The 14,551-nt window shown below is 34.9% G+C and overlaps 4 protein-coding genes across 8 annotated transcripts in view; 3 read left to right on the top strand and 1 right to left on the bottom strand.

Moving 5' to 3' along the window:
- Rev1 (Rev1 DNA directed polymerase) overlaps positions 1 to 8,678 on the bottom strand; it is a 45,355-nt gene extending 36,677 nt beyond the window's left edge. For 2 of the 3 annotated variants that reach the window (XM_081976364.1, XM_081976362.1), the window contains exons 1-14: positions 8,432 to 8,677; positions 8,146 to 8,376; positions 7,703 to 8,093; positions 4,826 to 5,041; positions 4,599 to 4,771; positions 2,826 to 3,018; positions 2,574 to 2,770; positions 2,385 to 2,523; positions 2,196 to 2,338; positions 1,937 to 2,134; positions 1,595 to 1,781; positions 1,446 to 1,534; positions 1,241 to 1,388; positions 9 to 225 (exon numbers count right to left, since the gene is read on the bottom strand). In XM_081976364.1, coding sequence (XP_081832490.1) covers positions 9 to 225; positions 1,241 to 1,388; positions 1,446 to 1,534; positions 1,595 to 1,781; positions 1,937 to 2,134; positions 2,196 to 2,338; positions 2,385 to 2,523; positions 2,574 to 2,770; positions 2,826 to 3,018; positions 4,599 to 4,771; positions 4,826 to 5,041; positions 7,703 to 8,093; positions 8,146 to 8,376; positions 8,432 to 8,503 — 2,594 coding nt within the window. In that variant the 5' untranslated portion in view covers positions 8,504 to 8,677. Of the gene's footprint in view, positions 1 to 8; positions 226 to 1,240; positions 1,389 to 1,445; positions 1,535 to 1,594; positions 1,782 to 1,936; positions 2,135 to 2,195; positions 2,339 to 2,384; positions 2,524 to 2,573; positions 2,771 to 2,825; positions 3,019 to 4,598; positions 4,772 to 4,825; positions 5,042 to 7,702; positions 8,094 to 8,145; positions 8,377 to 8,431 lie in introns of all 3 variants that reach the window. The other variant, XM_081976363.1, reaches the window with a different exon arrangement.
- Positions 261 to 1,217, top strand: LOC145727035 (uncharacterized). Its single transcript, XM_081976419.1, has 3 exons — positions 261 to 652; positions 727 to 804; positions 863 to 1,217. The coding sequence occupies exons 1-3, from the start codon at positions 622 to 624 to the stop codon at positions 1,102 to 1,104; spliced, it is 351 nt and encodes a 116-aa protein (XP_081832545.1). The 5' UTR covers positions 261 to 621; the 3' UTR covers positions 1,105 to 1,217.
- LOC145727015 (aspartate aminotransferase, cytoplasmic-like) lies at positions 6,050 to 7,714 on the top strand. Its single transcript, XM_081976391.1, has 7 exons — positions 6,050 to 6,210; positions 6,265 to 6,423; positions 6,478 to 6,648; positions 6,705 to 6,932; positions 6,986 to 7,217; positions 7,269 to 7,447; positions 7,512 to 7,714. The coding sequence occupies exons 1-7, from the start codon at positions 6,093 to 6,095 to the stop codon at positions 7,682 to 7,684; spliced, it is 1,260 nt and encodes a 419-aa protein (XP_081832517.1). The 5' UTR covers positions 6,050 to 6,092; the 3' UTR covers positions 7,685 to 7,714.
- A 118-nt stretch (positions 8,679 to 8,796) lies between the features above and the next one.
- Tango5 (Transport and Golgi organization 5) lies at positions 8,797 to 14,489 on the top strand. 3 transcript variants are annotated; one of them, XM_081976384.1, is made up of 8 exons: positions 8,810 to 8,954; positions 9,658 to 9,913; positions 12,417 to 12,664; positions 12,723 to 12,868; positions 12,924 to 13,059; positions 13,117 to 13,272; positions 13,417 to 13,579; positions 13,636 to 14,489. In XM_081976384.1, the coding sequence occupies exons 2-8, from the start codon at positions 9,728 to 9,730 to the stop codon at positions 14,059 to 14,061; spliced, it is 1,461 nt and encodes a 486-aa protein (XP_081832510.1). In that variant the 5' UTR covers positions 8,810 to 8,954; positions 9,658 to 9,727; the 3' UTR covers positions 14,062 to 14,489. The 3 variants fall into 3 exon arrangements, with proteins under 3 accessions (XP_081832512.1, XP_081832510.1, XP_081832511.1); XM_081976386.1 differs by lacking the exon at positions 9,658 to 9,913 and having other exon boundaries at positions 8,797 to 8,954; XM_081976385.1 differs by lacking the exons at positions 8,810 to 8,954; positions 9,658 to 9,913 and adding an exon at positions 11,833 to 12,041.
- Positions 14,490 to 14,551: the final 62 nt, after the last annotated feature.

Below are 14,551 nucleotides of genomic sequence, written 5' to 3'. Positions count from 1 at the left end.
AAACTGACCTATGCAGAAAATTGCAGGCAGCACCTAATATTTCAATTCGTCTGTCCAAAGCTAATTGTCTTAGATAGGCGGCTAACATTTCTACATCAACATCACCAGGTTCTCGTTCGGTTCGTATCCAACTTTTTATACTTTCTTTTACCTGTTCCCAGGACTGGTTGGCAAAAGGTGAGCGTGTTTCAGTTTGGGTTGTTATTGGTTTGGATTGTGTAGTAACTGCCACATTAAAAATGTCAATTACTTCTATGTGATCATATTAAGAAAACTGGAGAGAACATAATATTAAAGCGGCTCAAACCATAAAAGTTTTGTGTGTAAATTACAACGAAATTAAAAAGTTTAATTAAATAATTGTTTGTCCTCCAGAAGTTTGTTTACAAGGCTTTCAAGAATGCCAACTTGATGTTTTGATGACACTATTGACATGCATTTTGCTGACCTAACCTCAAATGCTTAAGTTTAAAAATTTAAAGTTTGTTTTGTTTATTTTGAAAACCAGAGTTTCTTTAAAGAATTTTTTAAGTAAATTTCACACTTCTTATAAAAACAGTCAATAAAGGAAGTGCCAAACAACCATACTAAATCGCTTTATACTAAAGTCACGTGAAGAAAATGGTTCGTTCTGGTGCTAGAGGATTTAGAAGTAAGTACTTACAAATTACTCAGTTAATATGATAAAACTAAAGAAAACAATATTACTGTTCAATCTAATTTTAGTTGGCAGTGGTCGAAGTTCTACAAAGAAAGTTGGTGGATCCTCAGTTTCAGTTAGTTTAACTCCCAAAAAGTCTGGAGGTATTAACTAGTTTTGACTCGATCAATAGCAAATTTTATAAAATCCACTAAATTTCAGGCAGTTCATCGACAAGACTACCACCCATACCCTATCAGGAAACACCGTCTTGGCAGAAACCAATTACAAATTTTTTTACCAAGTCCAACAGTCCCATAAAAGGTGACAACTCCAGTGATGATGAAAATAATGATTTACACAAGGAAACTACTGGAAAGCAAAGTGAATCACATGTGACTAAAAAAATGAAGCTGGATGATGAAAGTGAAGAAATAATTGAAGAATCTGTGAATAGTGCATAAAAAACTAAGAAACTAAAAATGTTATTGTTCAGTGTTTGGTAACCAGATTTTAAACATTCCACATAGTTCCTGTAATTTTTTAAATTTTGCAATAAAATACATAAATAAATCAAGTATTTTTTTATTATTTACTTACCAGGAACTGCTTCTTTGCTATGTTCTCTATTAGTACTTAAACCTGTGTTTATTAATTGTTTGTCCACTTGATACTCTTTCATAACCTCCTCTCGAATATCTGGTGGAAGCTCATTTAAAATGTTAATATCTATTTGTTGTTTGGAACTCTAAAAAATAATTATTATTAGCTGTGCAAAATTGCTATTAAAAGGAACATTAAGTACAGTATTTTTCAAACTGGAAGTGCTTTTAGCTTGTTTCAAAAATGCAGTCATGGTTTGGTTTCCTCCAGTTTTTCTAGACAAATTCAGCACTAAAATTTAACAATTACTCTTACACATGCACACATAGTGTATGTCTTTATTTGCGTTACCTTTAGACCCTCGTCCTCTACCTCTACCCCGTGATTTACTCAGAGGTTTTGTATCTTTAATTGGGGACATATTGACTTTTTTAGGAGATTTTCTCATGTCTGTACTGTTTAGAGTAGGTTTTTCTTGATTGTCAGAGACAGTACAGGGTTTAGCCAAGGTGTTCCCTTTTAAAAAATTACTCAAAGCCTGCAAAAAACAAAATAAAATTGCATTTTGTTTATATGTTCTAAAGTCGCAATTTAGATTAAGTAATCTAGATTAGATTAGATATATGCACTTAATTAATTTTATAAATTCCTGAATATGATTCAAGTCTTCTCTTTTTATTAAATTTTAGTTACCGTATGTATAGGTGCGTCTTTTTCTAATTTAGTTAATTGAATTCCCACTCCACGTAATTCCTCAAAGGGTACATTCAATTTATCATAAACGACTTTAGCTTCTTTATAAATCTGTTCCGAATTGCACAAAATTACATTAGAACCGCTGCTTTTGGTAATTGAATCGCACACCCCGTGTCCCAAAAACTTTGCTGTTTCCTATACACAGAACATTTTGTTTTACAGTATTTGAGTTGTGAGATTTAATAGGACTGATTACCACAGGAGCCCCTTCGGCGCGTACCAGCAATTTTAGCGTTAACCCTCTTGCCTTCATATTGACTTCACTCAATCGGTTAAACACTTCATTGGCCAAGCTTTGCAGAAAATTGTAGCACTCTTCTTTAGTTTTAAACCTGATCCCTAAACAAGTTTGTAAATTAACTGTTTTCGCAAAATTCCCACTCACCATAATTAATTTCTGCCGAAACGGACTTTCTTTCATGGTTGAAATCAAGTGGTTTGCTGTCCTGACCGTGGCATTGTTCCCAGAGTCTTTCCCCCAATTTAGTCCCTAACTCGGACTGCAGTAATCGTAACGTTCCTCTCTGAAACCTTCAATAAACCACTAGAAACAATCAAACAACTTCAGACAAACCTCCTGAACATCACCACAAGTGTTAAAATTCAAATTAGTGTGCAATTTGGCTAAAGTGGCTCTACCAACTCCAGGCAAATCAGCCAATGATATTTCAGACATATAACTTTCAACATTCTGAGGTTCTAAGTAATACTGACCGGCCGGTTTCGCTTTACGAGTTGCCAATCTGGCTTGTAGCCTATTCGCTCCAAATCCTGTTACAAAAAATTCAAATGTACATGCCCAAACTAACTATTCAAATGTACATGCCTGTTGAACAAGGACAGCCAGTGGCGTCCATAATTTCCTTTCGAATATGGCTGGCCCATTCGTGGACGGTCATACCAGTGTCCACTAGAATTTGTTTAACATCAACGTACATTTCGTCACAACTGACAGCCTCAATGTCTAAAGTGTAGGACGCCACTGTATTGTATAATGTGTTGGACACTTCTTTATATCCCTACAAGGATTATAATACTGTTAGTGTGTAAGAAAATTACTGTGTAAAGTTTAAGCTATTACAGTGGCTACAATTGTTTTGTTATACATTAATTGGACTTTACATCAGAGTTTCTGCTTAGTTTATTGTATGATTCTTAATTTTCAAAAGTTTAATGACCGATTGCACCAATATTAACTTGCTAACCACATGTTTTCTTTGATGAGACGCCCTCAATATTTTATTGCAGTTTTTCTATTGATAGTTATTTTTTGGTCTACTGCAGTCCTGAATTCAGTGCAAATATTAACGTTTCGAAAATTATTTTCAGTTAGTACGTCACTTCTGTTTAACATCTGATTAAGTTGATTGAGGCAAAACTGAGCAAAATGTTATATGTAATATGACCTAGTAAAAAATAAAATAAATCTTGAATGTCCATGTGATATAGTTTTCATAAATTAGAGTTTTAAATAGAATATTTACTAGCCTAAAACAACTCTGTTTTAAGTAGAATTTTGTACACAATGAACACATTTTTCTCTTAAAGCGGTCATCCAAATTACTTTTAAGTATTTAGGTACCCTCCGGCTTCCAGGTAGGTATTTGAATTAGGTACAGTTTGAAACCCTTATAAAGAAAACGTGTTTACCTAAAAAAAAATAAATTGAATTAATAACTTCTTAAGAAAGTTGAATAAATTGTCAAGCAAAATACCGCATCTAACTGTTGTTCTTGACAATTCAATTTTCTTGATTTTTAGATACAACGCCCTACTTTACGGTGACCCTAAAGATTTTATTATTTATTTTCTTTCATTCCTACACCGAGTCATAAAGCTGGAAGGGACCAACCTAGCAGACCTGTCATCCCTTTTCTCGCAAAGATTTCTTCGAAATTGGTTTTACACAAAAGATTTTAGTATTCGTTCGACATCACTAAAAGGTGGTTCTTCCTTGGTTTAAAAGTATTCTAAACTAGTTCAACATGTATCGTCGCAATTCAGACTACAATTCGTGTTCAGTCAGGCTTTTACAGTTACGCTTAGATCCGGAAACTGGTGAACGAGGGTGGTATTGCAGGTATCCGAACGACAAGGAACTTTGTAAGCACGACAAATTGCACGGCCGAATAGGTCTCAATTTGGAAACAAAGTGGAAAATAATCGAAGTTGCTTATAATGCAATGGTAAGAGGTCGTAACTTTTTACACCAGGTTGGGGAAGTATGTGGAGTTCCCGATCGCATAACCCTTTATGTATTAAATCAGGCTGTCAAGTATGAAGAGTTGTATAACGCTAATAGTGATGAAAATGTTTCGCGTTATCCGTTGATGGAAGCATTAGCCAAGGCTCAAACCCTCCAATGGAAGAGAATGAGAGAGCTAATTATCAGTCATCTCCAAAAATATTAGTTCAAAAACTGTTCTTATAATAAATTACTGTAATTAGTTTTTTAACAAACTGTAACTTAATTTTAATCATTGTTTTAGTAGATAGTGAATATAAACTTGCGTAATAAGAGGAATTTGTAAGGAAGTGAACAAAAGAATGTCACGTGTTTTCATTCATAAAACATCCTTGTGGCGTATTATATTCTTACCTCAAAGTCGTATTGTAAAGTTTTCAAATCAGGACAAAGTTTAACGGCCTGGCCCAAAAACATTCCGTTTTTAATTCCAAACTTTCGGGCTTCGTAACTGCAACTAGCGATTTCCGACATGGACGCCAAACCGTCGATTTGTTCTTTAATATCTACGACTCTAGAGACTTTTCCTAAAACCAGAGGCTCAGGTTTAAGGGCCCTAATAAACCATAATGATTGACAACCTTCAGGAAGTCGCTCTTCGTACAAAGCGAACTCCTGGTCCCTTAAAGCTTGTCTGGTGGGATCGCTAGAGTTTATTACTCCACTGCGAGCGTGAGTTATCGCTACCGGCCGCCCTTTTAGTTCTGGATGGTTTCTTAGACCCACCGACACGAAGAAACAATCCATATCGATGTGCATTATCACGGAAGTGGGGACTTGCTGGTTAGATTTTCCTACTAAAAGAAAAAACGAACCTTTTTAGTTTATTCTTGTATACCGGGTGTAACATTTAACTTGGGACATCTCAATATCTCAAAAAATAAGCACTTTTCGAAAAAAAATTTAGTATCAAAGTTGTATTATTCCGCGGCGGAAATACATTGATGACAAAATTTGTATTCCTCTGCCCCTCTATGTGGGGGGGAAGGGGGGTAATTTTCATTTTTTAAATGGCACCCCCAATTTTTTATTGCAGATTCAGATTCTGCGGTTAAAAACACGTGGAATTTGTTTAAAACATTTTTTACAAAAAAAAAACTTTTTTATTTATTTTTTTCAATTTTTTTTTTCTTTTTTTTTTGTTATTTATTACACCTATGTATCCCTAGCAACGACGGTTTTTTAAGCAGATTTTACCAAACATTCCGGTAAGCCATAAGCGAAAAAAAAACAAATTTAATTAAAAAATGTAAATTAAATTTTGTCGTTTTTAGCGCCATCTATCGTTAATACAAAAAAATGTTTTAAACAAATTCCACGTGTTTTTAAAAAATCAAAGTTACCCCCCTTCCCCCCCACATGGAGGGGCAGAGGAACACAAATTTTGTCATCAATGTATTTCCCCCGCGGAATAATACAACTTTGATACTAAACATTTTTTCGAAAAGTGCTTATTTTTCGAGATATTGAGATGTCTCAAGTTAAATGTTACACCCGGTAGTTTAAAAAAATGAAGAAAACTGTCTATCCACATGTGCAGTATTTGTGAAAGTCACTGTTCGTAGTTTCTTTGATCAATCACAAACTATTGCATTACTGCACAGGTGGACTTAACGTTAGACTAATGTAATACTAAAATTTGAGTTTTGCCACAGTTAATAATAATCGAATTTTTACGGTTTTTAAACCTATTGAACAATGTGCAATCTCCAACAAACCTACAGTTTTTATTCTACATCCCTGCAACCTGCAAATCAATCATGATAATTTACGTGGTGTTCAAAAGTTCAAAGTTGACATTTACTTTCGGTTAACGCTGTCGCTTATGGCATTTGTAAAAACTTGAAAATGTCTCAATGTTTAGATTTTTCATGGTTTGCAAGTGTAGATGAACTACACCCCCGGGAAATTTTTGCCCTAGAGAGACAATTTAAAGAAGATGATTGTGGCCATAAAATCAACTTAGGTAACGGACATTCTCATATTTATAGTCCACATTAAACAAATTATCGACAAGTAGCATTCCCTTGCTACCGGGACGAGTACGGAATGCCTTGGACGTTGTCCGAAGTACAAATAGCTGAAACTGTAATATCCAACGATTGGTCCATAACCAGGGAATACCTACACCCTTTCGGGTACGAAAACTTTAACAAAAATGCTGTGGCAATTCTTATGGGTAGGTTTGCTTGAAAGTAAATTTTAACTGGAGGCACATAATGCTCGATTAAAGGGGAACAAAGCTCAGCTCGAATTGAAAACCGGGCTTTCGCCATCCAAACCCTTTCAGCAACCGGAGCTATTCGGATAGGAGCTGAATTTCTGACTGAATCTTTAGGATTCAAAACTGTGTATTGTAGTCAACAGGCTGAGAAGAATATTAAGGAAGTTTTCTTGAGAGCTGGTAAACACTCTGACACCAAAAAAACACCTACAAAAATTACTAGTGCAGTTTTAAAGGTTTTCAAGAGTACAAAGAAATTCGTTACTTTGATCAATACACTTTAAGCTTGGACGTGCAAGGGATGTTGGGGGATTTAAGTAGGGCAGATGAAGGATCTGTAGTTTTTTTGCAAGTTAGCGGGCATAATCCTACGGGATACGATCCTAGTCCTGCAGTTTGGCAAAACATAGCCGATATTGTGACTGAAAGAAGATTGTTTCCGTTTTTTATCTCAGTTTTTCAAGGTATATTGTAAAATGAAACAAAACAGTTTCTGGCAACTTTGTACAAAAAATAGGTTTTGTAAGTGGGGACACCGATCAAGACGTGGAACCACTACGCATGTTTGAGGCTCGTGGCCTAGAATTTATGTGCGCACAATCTTTCGCCTGGACTTTTGGGTTATATAACGAACGATCCGGTTGCCTGGCTGTATTGGTTAATAACGTAGCCAAAGTTAATGCCATTAAGACGCATTTTTTGCATATTGCAAGCTCATTGTATTCGACACCGCCCAATCACGGCGCGAGGTACTTTTTCAAGCATTTTATTGTCATCAACCCCGTAAATGTCCTATTTAGAATAGTAGCATACATACTGGGTGACCAAATGATGACCGATAGATGGAAAGACGCACTTAAGTCTATTGCAAAGAGACTGAAACAAATGAGAATGTATCTTCGAGAAGAATTAGAAAGACTTGACACCTTTGGTAGTTGGGTTCACATAACTAACCAATGTGGACTATTTTGTTTCACTGGTAATAATTTTCACTGTCAATATATGATACAATTTCACATTGTTTAATATGTATCATCATAAAGGTTTAAATGATATACAAGTGGAACACCTTAAGAAGCAGTATCACATCTATCTGATGAGCAATGGAAGGCTTAATATAAGCGGCCTAAACTTGGAAAATGTCCAGTATATTGCCAGAGCAATTTACGAAACAATATTGGTCATTCCCCTTAGTTTTACATTAACTAACACATAATTTATTAAAGTCCCTTACCACATTGTGAAATTAGTTTATTTCTGCCCATAAACTCGCCATTAGATTTTTCTCTTAGTTGCCCTATGAGTTGTTTAAACTCTGCACCAAGAGTTGATATGAGATGCAATCTGGAGTTGCTGTAAAACTCCTCTAAAAACCTTGGATCAGATGCAGTTTTAGTAACTTTGCTGTTGTTTTGATTGACAGAGCTGTGATCTTCACTGCACACACTGTTGAGATCATCATTTGAGTCTGAAGACTTATTTACCACCGGAAAATTCAAGGCTGGTTGCAACCTTGACTGATTGGTGTACAACAAATATCTCCGGTAATCAAGTAACTTATTCAAAGCTATACTTTCTGTGATCCAAGCTGGTTTCACTATGGGCACAGCCCCAAGATGCTTTACCTACACAAATATGTATCTCACATCAGTTGTGATAGGAGAAAATAACACCTACTTTAACATTGGGTAAATTTGATGCAATAATATGGGTTGTGTGAGATGTTTGGTACATGTGGTATTCACCACCATGAGCTGCCATGAGGTTTTTCAGTTCAGACGCTGGTGGATGAGTTAAGCCATTAACTAAGATATGAACGCCAGAAAAGGTGTTTGAGACTTTTTCCACTGTTTCATCACTGTGAAATTGGTCAAGCAGTTTAGCTTGTTTAGCTGCCATGTACCCACCCTGAAGTTAATACAGTCTTTGCCTTCTGATTAGAGTGGAAGTAAGGTAATCTTACCCAGGAATCAAAGCCATCGTCCAGTTCTTTGCCGTTTTTGTCTTTGAATTTCCTTCTGCCTCGTCCACACATTTGGTGTTAAGAACTTGAATTAACCGAGAAGAGAAAGAAATATTGAATAACAGTGGCAGAAACACGTAATAAAGTCTAAAAACTGCTGTTGGAGTGTTTGAAACAAATTATAGCGCCAAGTACTTCAAGAAAAAATCAAAACAAAAACAATACAACATTGCACTTTGACAGCAGGAAAAGATATGGCAACGAAGCATTGTGTCAACTGTCAAAATTCAGGTTGCATAACAGCACAAATTTCCTGTCTCTACTTAATAGCCTGGTGCAAACAAAGATAACAACAGAATACTTTAGACTGACGTGTCTTTGATGAGAGGCGCCATCTGATATTGACAGTTGATTTAAATGAGATGATCTGTCTCTGTTAATATTTAATTTATTTATTAATTATTGTTGGTCATGAGTGTTGCAAGTGTGGCTTTCCGGAATTTTTGATTAAAATTCGATAAAGGTGAGTGAAAACGATACATTTGAACTACGTTTCAGCTTATTTGCCGACTTAATTAAGTAGGGTTGCATTGTTACAAGCAGGTCTTTTAAGGGTTACCCTTTCGTCCACTTTCACAGTGGAGTTTTTCCGATATTTTTGCGCTTTTTCCATATTTTGTTGTTCAGATCCTAAACGCAGTTTACCTAACGTTTTTCTCTATTGTTTGCAGCGTTTGTGGGCAGAATTTCAATTTAATTTGGCTTTAACTTTTTTTGGAAATTTCAGGTGAAACTACTGCACTGATTTTCATTACCAACAAAGGGATTTGTCTCAAATTTTATGATCGTGTTACCTTTGTTCTTATGTCTCTGTACTAACTTTAGTTTTGCAATCAATTACATTGGAGGTTGTTACCAATAGAGTACTTGAGGGATTTAAAGCTATATCATTACACTAAGCAGTTTTTCAAGGTATTTTTGTTGTTTACATTGTCTTATCAATTTTAATTACATATATTATTTATAAATAAATCTAGCTTTAAATTGATTTTAAATGGTTTTGGGGTAATCAGCTATTATATTTACTAAGGCAGACAATATAGTTAGATTACATAGTTGAGTTCAGGAGCATGATGCCATTTAAATAAAACCAGGAAAAATGTGCTCTTATATTTGTTTCACACACTTATTAATGAAATTAAACTAACATTTTCTGATTTTTGTAGATGCATAGTTACTAATAATACAAAACGTAATTTGTTTGAAATAAGCAAGTGACAAGTTTTGCGCAAAAACATGCCAGGTAAAAACCGCACCCGTTCGAAAAGTAAAACGTTGCCCGATTTGGTACCCCGCATGCCGAAAGACACTGCGGTACAAAAGTCGAAGAGCGTAGACGAATTGCTCTGTCTGACCAAAGAACAGCTTAAAGCCGAGTGTCGGAAAAGGGGCCAAAAATGTAGCGGCAACAAACAGGAACTGGTAGGGGGTAGTTTGAAGTATTTTAGAGCTTTTTAGCTGTGAGCTTTTTGCTTTATTTTGATTTTCACTTGCTTTGCCTTTGTCTTAGACATTCAGAGTTGTTTTTACTAATTTCAGTACTAAAAAAATGTCAGGTTCAGGTAAGAAATGTCCTAAAACAAAAACGTTTATTTGCAAGTTTATCACATTTTTAAGTTTTTGAGAACTAGTAATTGAACTAAGCAGTGACAGTGTTAAAGTTGTCACATGTTCAGAGTTATTACCTGTTTAATTCCAACACCATTACTAAAAGTAAGTTATACCAAGTAATTGGCTTTTTTTAATTTACAATGAATTTTTTATGATGTAAATATGGGACTTTGACTGTATTATGTAATAATTTGCTTTTCAATAATATGTGATTGTATACCATTATACCAATTGTCTTGAACTTAAATATGTGTTGTACATGTTTTTTTGAAATAGTAATCTTTATGTTCTTACTACAAAATATAGTAATATTACTTCAGTCCAGGTGAAATGGTCACGTTTTCTTGTGTTAATAGTTAAAATATCATTGACCTTGTCAATTAATTGCCTGCCTTTTAATGCATTTACTGGTTTTTCTTAGGAGGTCAAGTTTAATTCAGCATACTTGTATAGGTAATATAGTAATATCAAAATTATACACAGGAACTCAATGATGAAGAGAGACAACCAATGTTCTCCCTTGTTTATTATATTCCTCAAAAATAATGGCAGTTTGCTATTTAATACTCAGAATTTTAGGTTAGAGGTTATTTCACAAGGGGTTATTCCTAGACAGAGCCCAGAATGTTATTTGAAATCACAAATAATTTTAAGTATTTAAATACTATTATATCATTCTTTATTCTAAAAACAACAAATTTTCACTGTTCTTGATAGTTTTGTAGTATTTTAAATTAAAGATTATAACAACAACAATTGTATTCTACTCACCTTTAAGAGCTATAAGGGTCATATTAATAATCATTCCTTGAAACTTAAGGATGCTATCCAAATGCAGTACTCTCCACTACACTACTAAATAATCAAATTTTTTGAATCAATAATCACTGCATACTCAATATTACTGATTTCATTACAGTAAATTTTAATCTTTAATTAGCGCCTTACTTTGTCAGACATTTTGAAAAAAGACATATTTTAAATTCACAGCCTACCTAAAAAAAATTTTGTGTATTATTATTGGGCATTATTTGAAAACAAAAGAAGTGCGATTCTAAACGACCAATCCGCGCATTAGCCGTTGACGTATGTCAGTGGTCAGTGGAACAGGACAGTGATAAGTACCTCTAATACTACTACATAGAGGTGACACGAATTTGATTATGCTAAATTTCAAAATCAGATGCCGATTGCACCCAGGTATTTAAATACATTGTGCTAGTATTTTGCTCAGCTCTTTCATTATTGCAATATTGAAATAACTACGTACTACTGCGTGAAACTTCGTAATATATTTGAAATTACATTTATTAGCTTTATCTAACATTAACAATAAACTATCCGTAACGCATATTTTCTGTGATAATGAATTGTTACGTCAACTAGGCACAGTTTCATTTTTAACGTAACCATTGTAACTTTCAAGGTTATCCAAAATTTCACTTCCGCATTTAATAAAAATATTTATTCCACCTCTGGGTGTGCAATCGGAATGCTTTTACTATGAAAGAAAGTGCGAGTACACGTCAAGATCGAATGATCTTTAGTGGGTGCTTGGTGTATTGAACCGTATAGAACCCTGTCCTTGTCAATGGCACGTTCAACTAAATTCTGGGATTAAAAAAAAAAAATTCCTTGACGCTTCCCATGGCAGACTAAAGATTGCCATCACCTGATTGTGGACGCGGTTATAATTAGAATATTTTAAAATTTGCTATATTCTATACACTTGGGATAGTCGTTGTTCGCACTTGTCCGTACTTGCTACTTTCCTGTTTCATACATACTTAACAGAATTGTATACAAGTTAGTACGTTGTGCACATCGAGTCAGTTACACGTTGTTAACTCCCACTGTGTTATAACTGTGAACCGCAATTATTATTATTAATTGCGCCACCATGAGTGAGGAAGCTGAATATTATAATTCCGTTAAATTTGTAAGTTACATAAGTCCACATAGTATAGATAATTTATGTTTAAACTACTCATTCACAATCATCTTATTACCACATGATTTGAAACTATTATCAAAGAATTGGGGCCAAATTTCAGTATCACAATCCAAGTTAATTGGCTACATCCCAGTGTTTGAACTATCCCCAACTATGTGACGTACATACTTTAAATTGGCCCCTGATCTATCCCAACAACAACGTTTTTGCAAAAAGAAATTCAATTAATTGCTATTGCCAATCAGTAATAATTTAGCGTTTTAACTACGCCTTTTATAATTTTTTGTGTGTTTATGTGAGTGTGTTTGTTCATACTTAATAACTGAATTAGATCGGTTAATACATTTGCGCCTGTTACAGCTGCAAAGACTGGGCTATAAAATGGCCAGCAAACGGAAAGAAGCAAAGAACAGTCCAGACACCAACGGCAGCGTAGTACAAAACAATGTAAATAACAAACCTAAGAACGTTACCAATGAAGTCCAGCAGAGGCAGAGGGAAAAGGAAAGATCGGAAAGAGAAAGTATAGTTTTATGGAAACAACCAGTTCTAACTCTAGAGTATTTTTTCAAAGAGTGTATCGAACTGGTCACCCATTATGGTAGAAAGTAAGTTGGGTCTTTGAGTAGTCCATCTGAGTAACTAATCAATTTTTTTTTAAATTAGTTTTTTAGGAAATAGAAAACTAGTCGCGCTCCTAGGGATCTCAGTATTATCATTTTATTTATTAGTCAATTTGCAGGGACCACACCATGCCATGGTCCAAGGTGTATATAAAAAGGTTCTTTGGTGTTTATACTGGACTGGTTTAGGTAATTACACACACTCCTACAAATCTTATCCAATGCTAACCGATTATTTCGATAGGAATACTATCATCAGTAGGATTAGGTACAGGCCTCCACACGTTCCTGTTATATTTGGGGCCTCACATTGCCGCCGTTACTTTAGCCGGCTACGAATGTGGTAGTTTAAATTTTCCAGAACCTCCTTATCCAGAAGAGTAAGTTACTTACCACCTTTAAATTATTTGATTTTTTCAAGCTATCGATTGTTGTAGTATTGTATGTCCAGCTGAAGGGGAGGAGAGTATCATCCCCGTGACTATATTAAGTATAATGTCAAAAGTGAGGTTGGAGGCCATGTGCTGGGGAGCGGGAACCGCTCTAGGAGAGTTGCCACCTTACTTTATGGCCAGAGCCTCTCGATTATCTGGGTGAGTATTCATTAAAATGAATAAAGAAAATACGAAATTTTGATGTGTTTCAATCTAATAAAAAATCAGTATAAAAATGACTATACTCTACTACTTGTATAAAAAAAAAACATATAACTCATAAACATTATGCTCATATTACAGAATAAGTCCTGACGATGACGATGACGAGGACTTAAAAGAATTTGAGGAACTTCAAAAGAAGCAACAAAACAGAGAAAAACTTTCAATAATAGAGAAAGGCAAACTGTTTGTAGAGGAACTAGTTCAAAAAGTAGGCTTCTTTGGTATTCTAGCCTGCGCAAGCGTACGTTACTTTTTACAAGCATTCCAACACAGTTTTAACCCATAAATTGGTTACAGATCCCTAATCCTTTATTCGACCTAGCTGGAATTACCTGCGGACACTTTCTAGTCCCGTTCTGGACCTTTTTCGGAGCAACTTTGATTGGAAAAGCTGTGATTAAGATGCACATCCAGAAACTTTTTGTTATAATTGCCTTTAACGAGACACTGATAGAGACGGCGTTGAACTACTTGGTGTTGGTGCCGGTTGTGGGAAAAATGCTGCAAACGCCCTTCAAGGCTTTCTTGGACGGTCAAAAGGATAAGTTGCACAAAAAAGCGAGCAAAACGGTGAAGGAAAGTGGCGGCAATATTTTAGCGTGGGTGTTCGAGAAGATTGTGATAGCAATGATTGTGTACTTTGTGATATCCATCGTAAATTCGTTCGCGCAGAGCTACCACAAGAGAATACAAAAAAGGAAGAATAGCAAGGTTAAGGACTGATAGAGTGCGTTTTGATATATTGAATAAGGTACAAACGTTTTCAATATTTATGCTCTTGTCCTTTTTCTTAAAGTCGTTTGTAGTCACTATAATGAGGGTTGACTGACTTAAAAGTTAATCCTCTCAATTTCCGTGCGTCTTTTTGTACGTATTTAAGTAGGTAATTAAAGAGAGATCCTAAGTCATTCCTTTGTCCTTTTTTTTTGATTGCCCAATCAAGTTATTTTGTATATCAAGAGTAGTGCTGTAGACAATTTATGTATTATCCATTTTGAAATGGGTAGTGTGCGTGTGTTTTTGTTTTTAATTCAGAGAAACTGTGGTTATTCTTGAATATTGTAATATGTGATATTTCGTTTTGTAAAGGCCAATTTGTGATTAGCTTGTATAACAGTTGGGAATAAACATTTAGAAAGAGTGGGAATAAAGTGTTCTTTTGATAAACCTACCCTAGTAGAGAGGGGAAACCTATACAATAAAACAGTAAAAT

Source organism: Ips typographus, linkage group LG3 (assembly GCF_016097725.1).
Source record: "Ips typographus isolate SLU linkage group LG3, UJ_Ityp_2.0, whole genome shotgun sequence".
Taxonomy (NCBI): domain Eukaryota; kingdom Metazoa; phylum Arthropoda; class Insecta; order Coleoptera; family Curculionidae; genus Ips; species Ips typographus.
This window is presented reverse-complemented; position numbering and strand designations above follow the sequence as displayed.

Excerpts from the sequence above, each read along its gene's own strand:
- Tango5 (XM_081976384.1), top strand. The coding sequence starts at position 9,728 with ATGCCAGGTAAAAACCGCACCCGTTCGAAAAGTAAAACGTTGCCCGAT. Across the intron at positions 9,914-12,416 it reads GCGGCAACAAACAGGAACTG|CTGCAAAGACTGGGCTATAA; the intron begins GTAGGGGGTAGT and ends CGCCTGTTACAG. Across the intron at positions 12,665-12,722 it reads GTCACCCATTATGGTAGAAA|TTTTTTAGGAAATAGAAAAC; the intron begins GTAAGTTGGGTC and ends TTTTTAAATTAG.
- LOC145727035 (XM_081976419.1), top strand. The coding sequence starts at position 622 with ATGGTTCGTTCTGGTGCTAGAGGATTTAGAA. Across the intron at positions 653-726 it reads TGGTGCTAGAGGATTTAGAA|TTGGCAGTGGTCGAAGTTCT; the intron begins GTAAGTACTTAC and ends ATCTAATTTTAG. Across the intron at positions 805-862 it reads AACTCCCAAAAAGTCTGGAG|GCAGTTCATCGACAAGACTA; the intron begins GTATTAACTAGT and ends ACTAAATTTCAG.
- LOC145727015 (XM_081976391.1), top strand. The coding sequence starts at position 6,093 with ATGTCTCAATGTTTAGATTTTTCATGGTTTGCAAGTGTAGATGAACTA. Across the intron at positions 6,211-6,264 it reads TGGCCATAAAATCAACTTAG|CATTCCCTTGCTACCGGGAC; the intron begins GTAACGGACATT and ends ATCGACAAGTAG. Across the intron at positions 7,448-7,511 it reads TGGACTATTTTGTTTCACTG|GTTTAAATGATATACAAGTG; the intron begins GTAATAATTTTC and ends ATCATCATAAAG.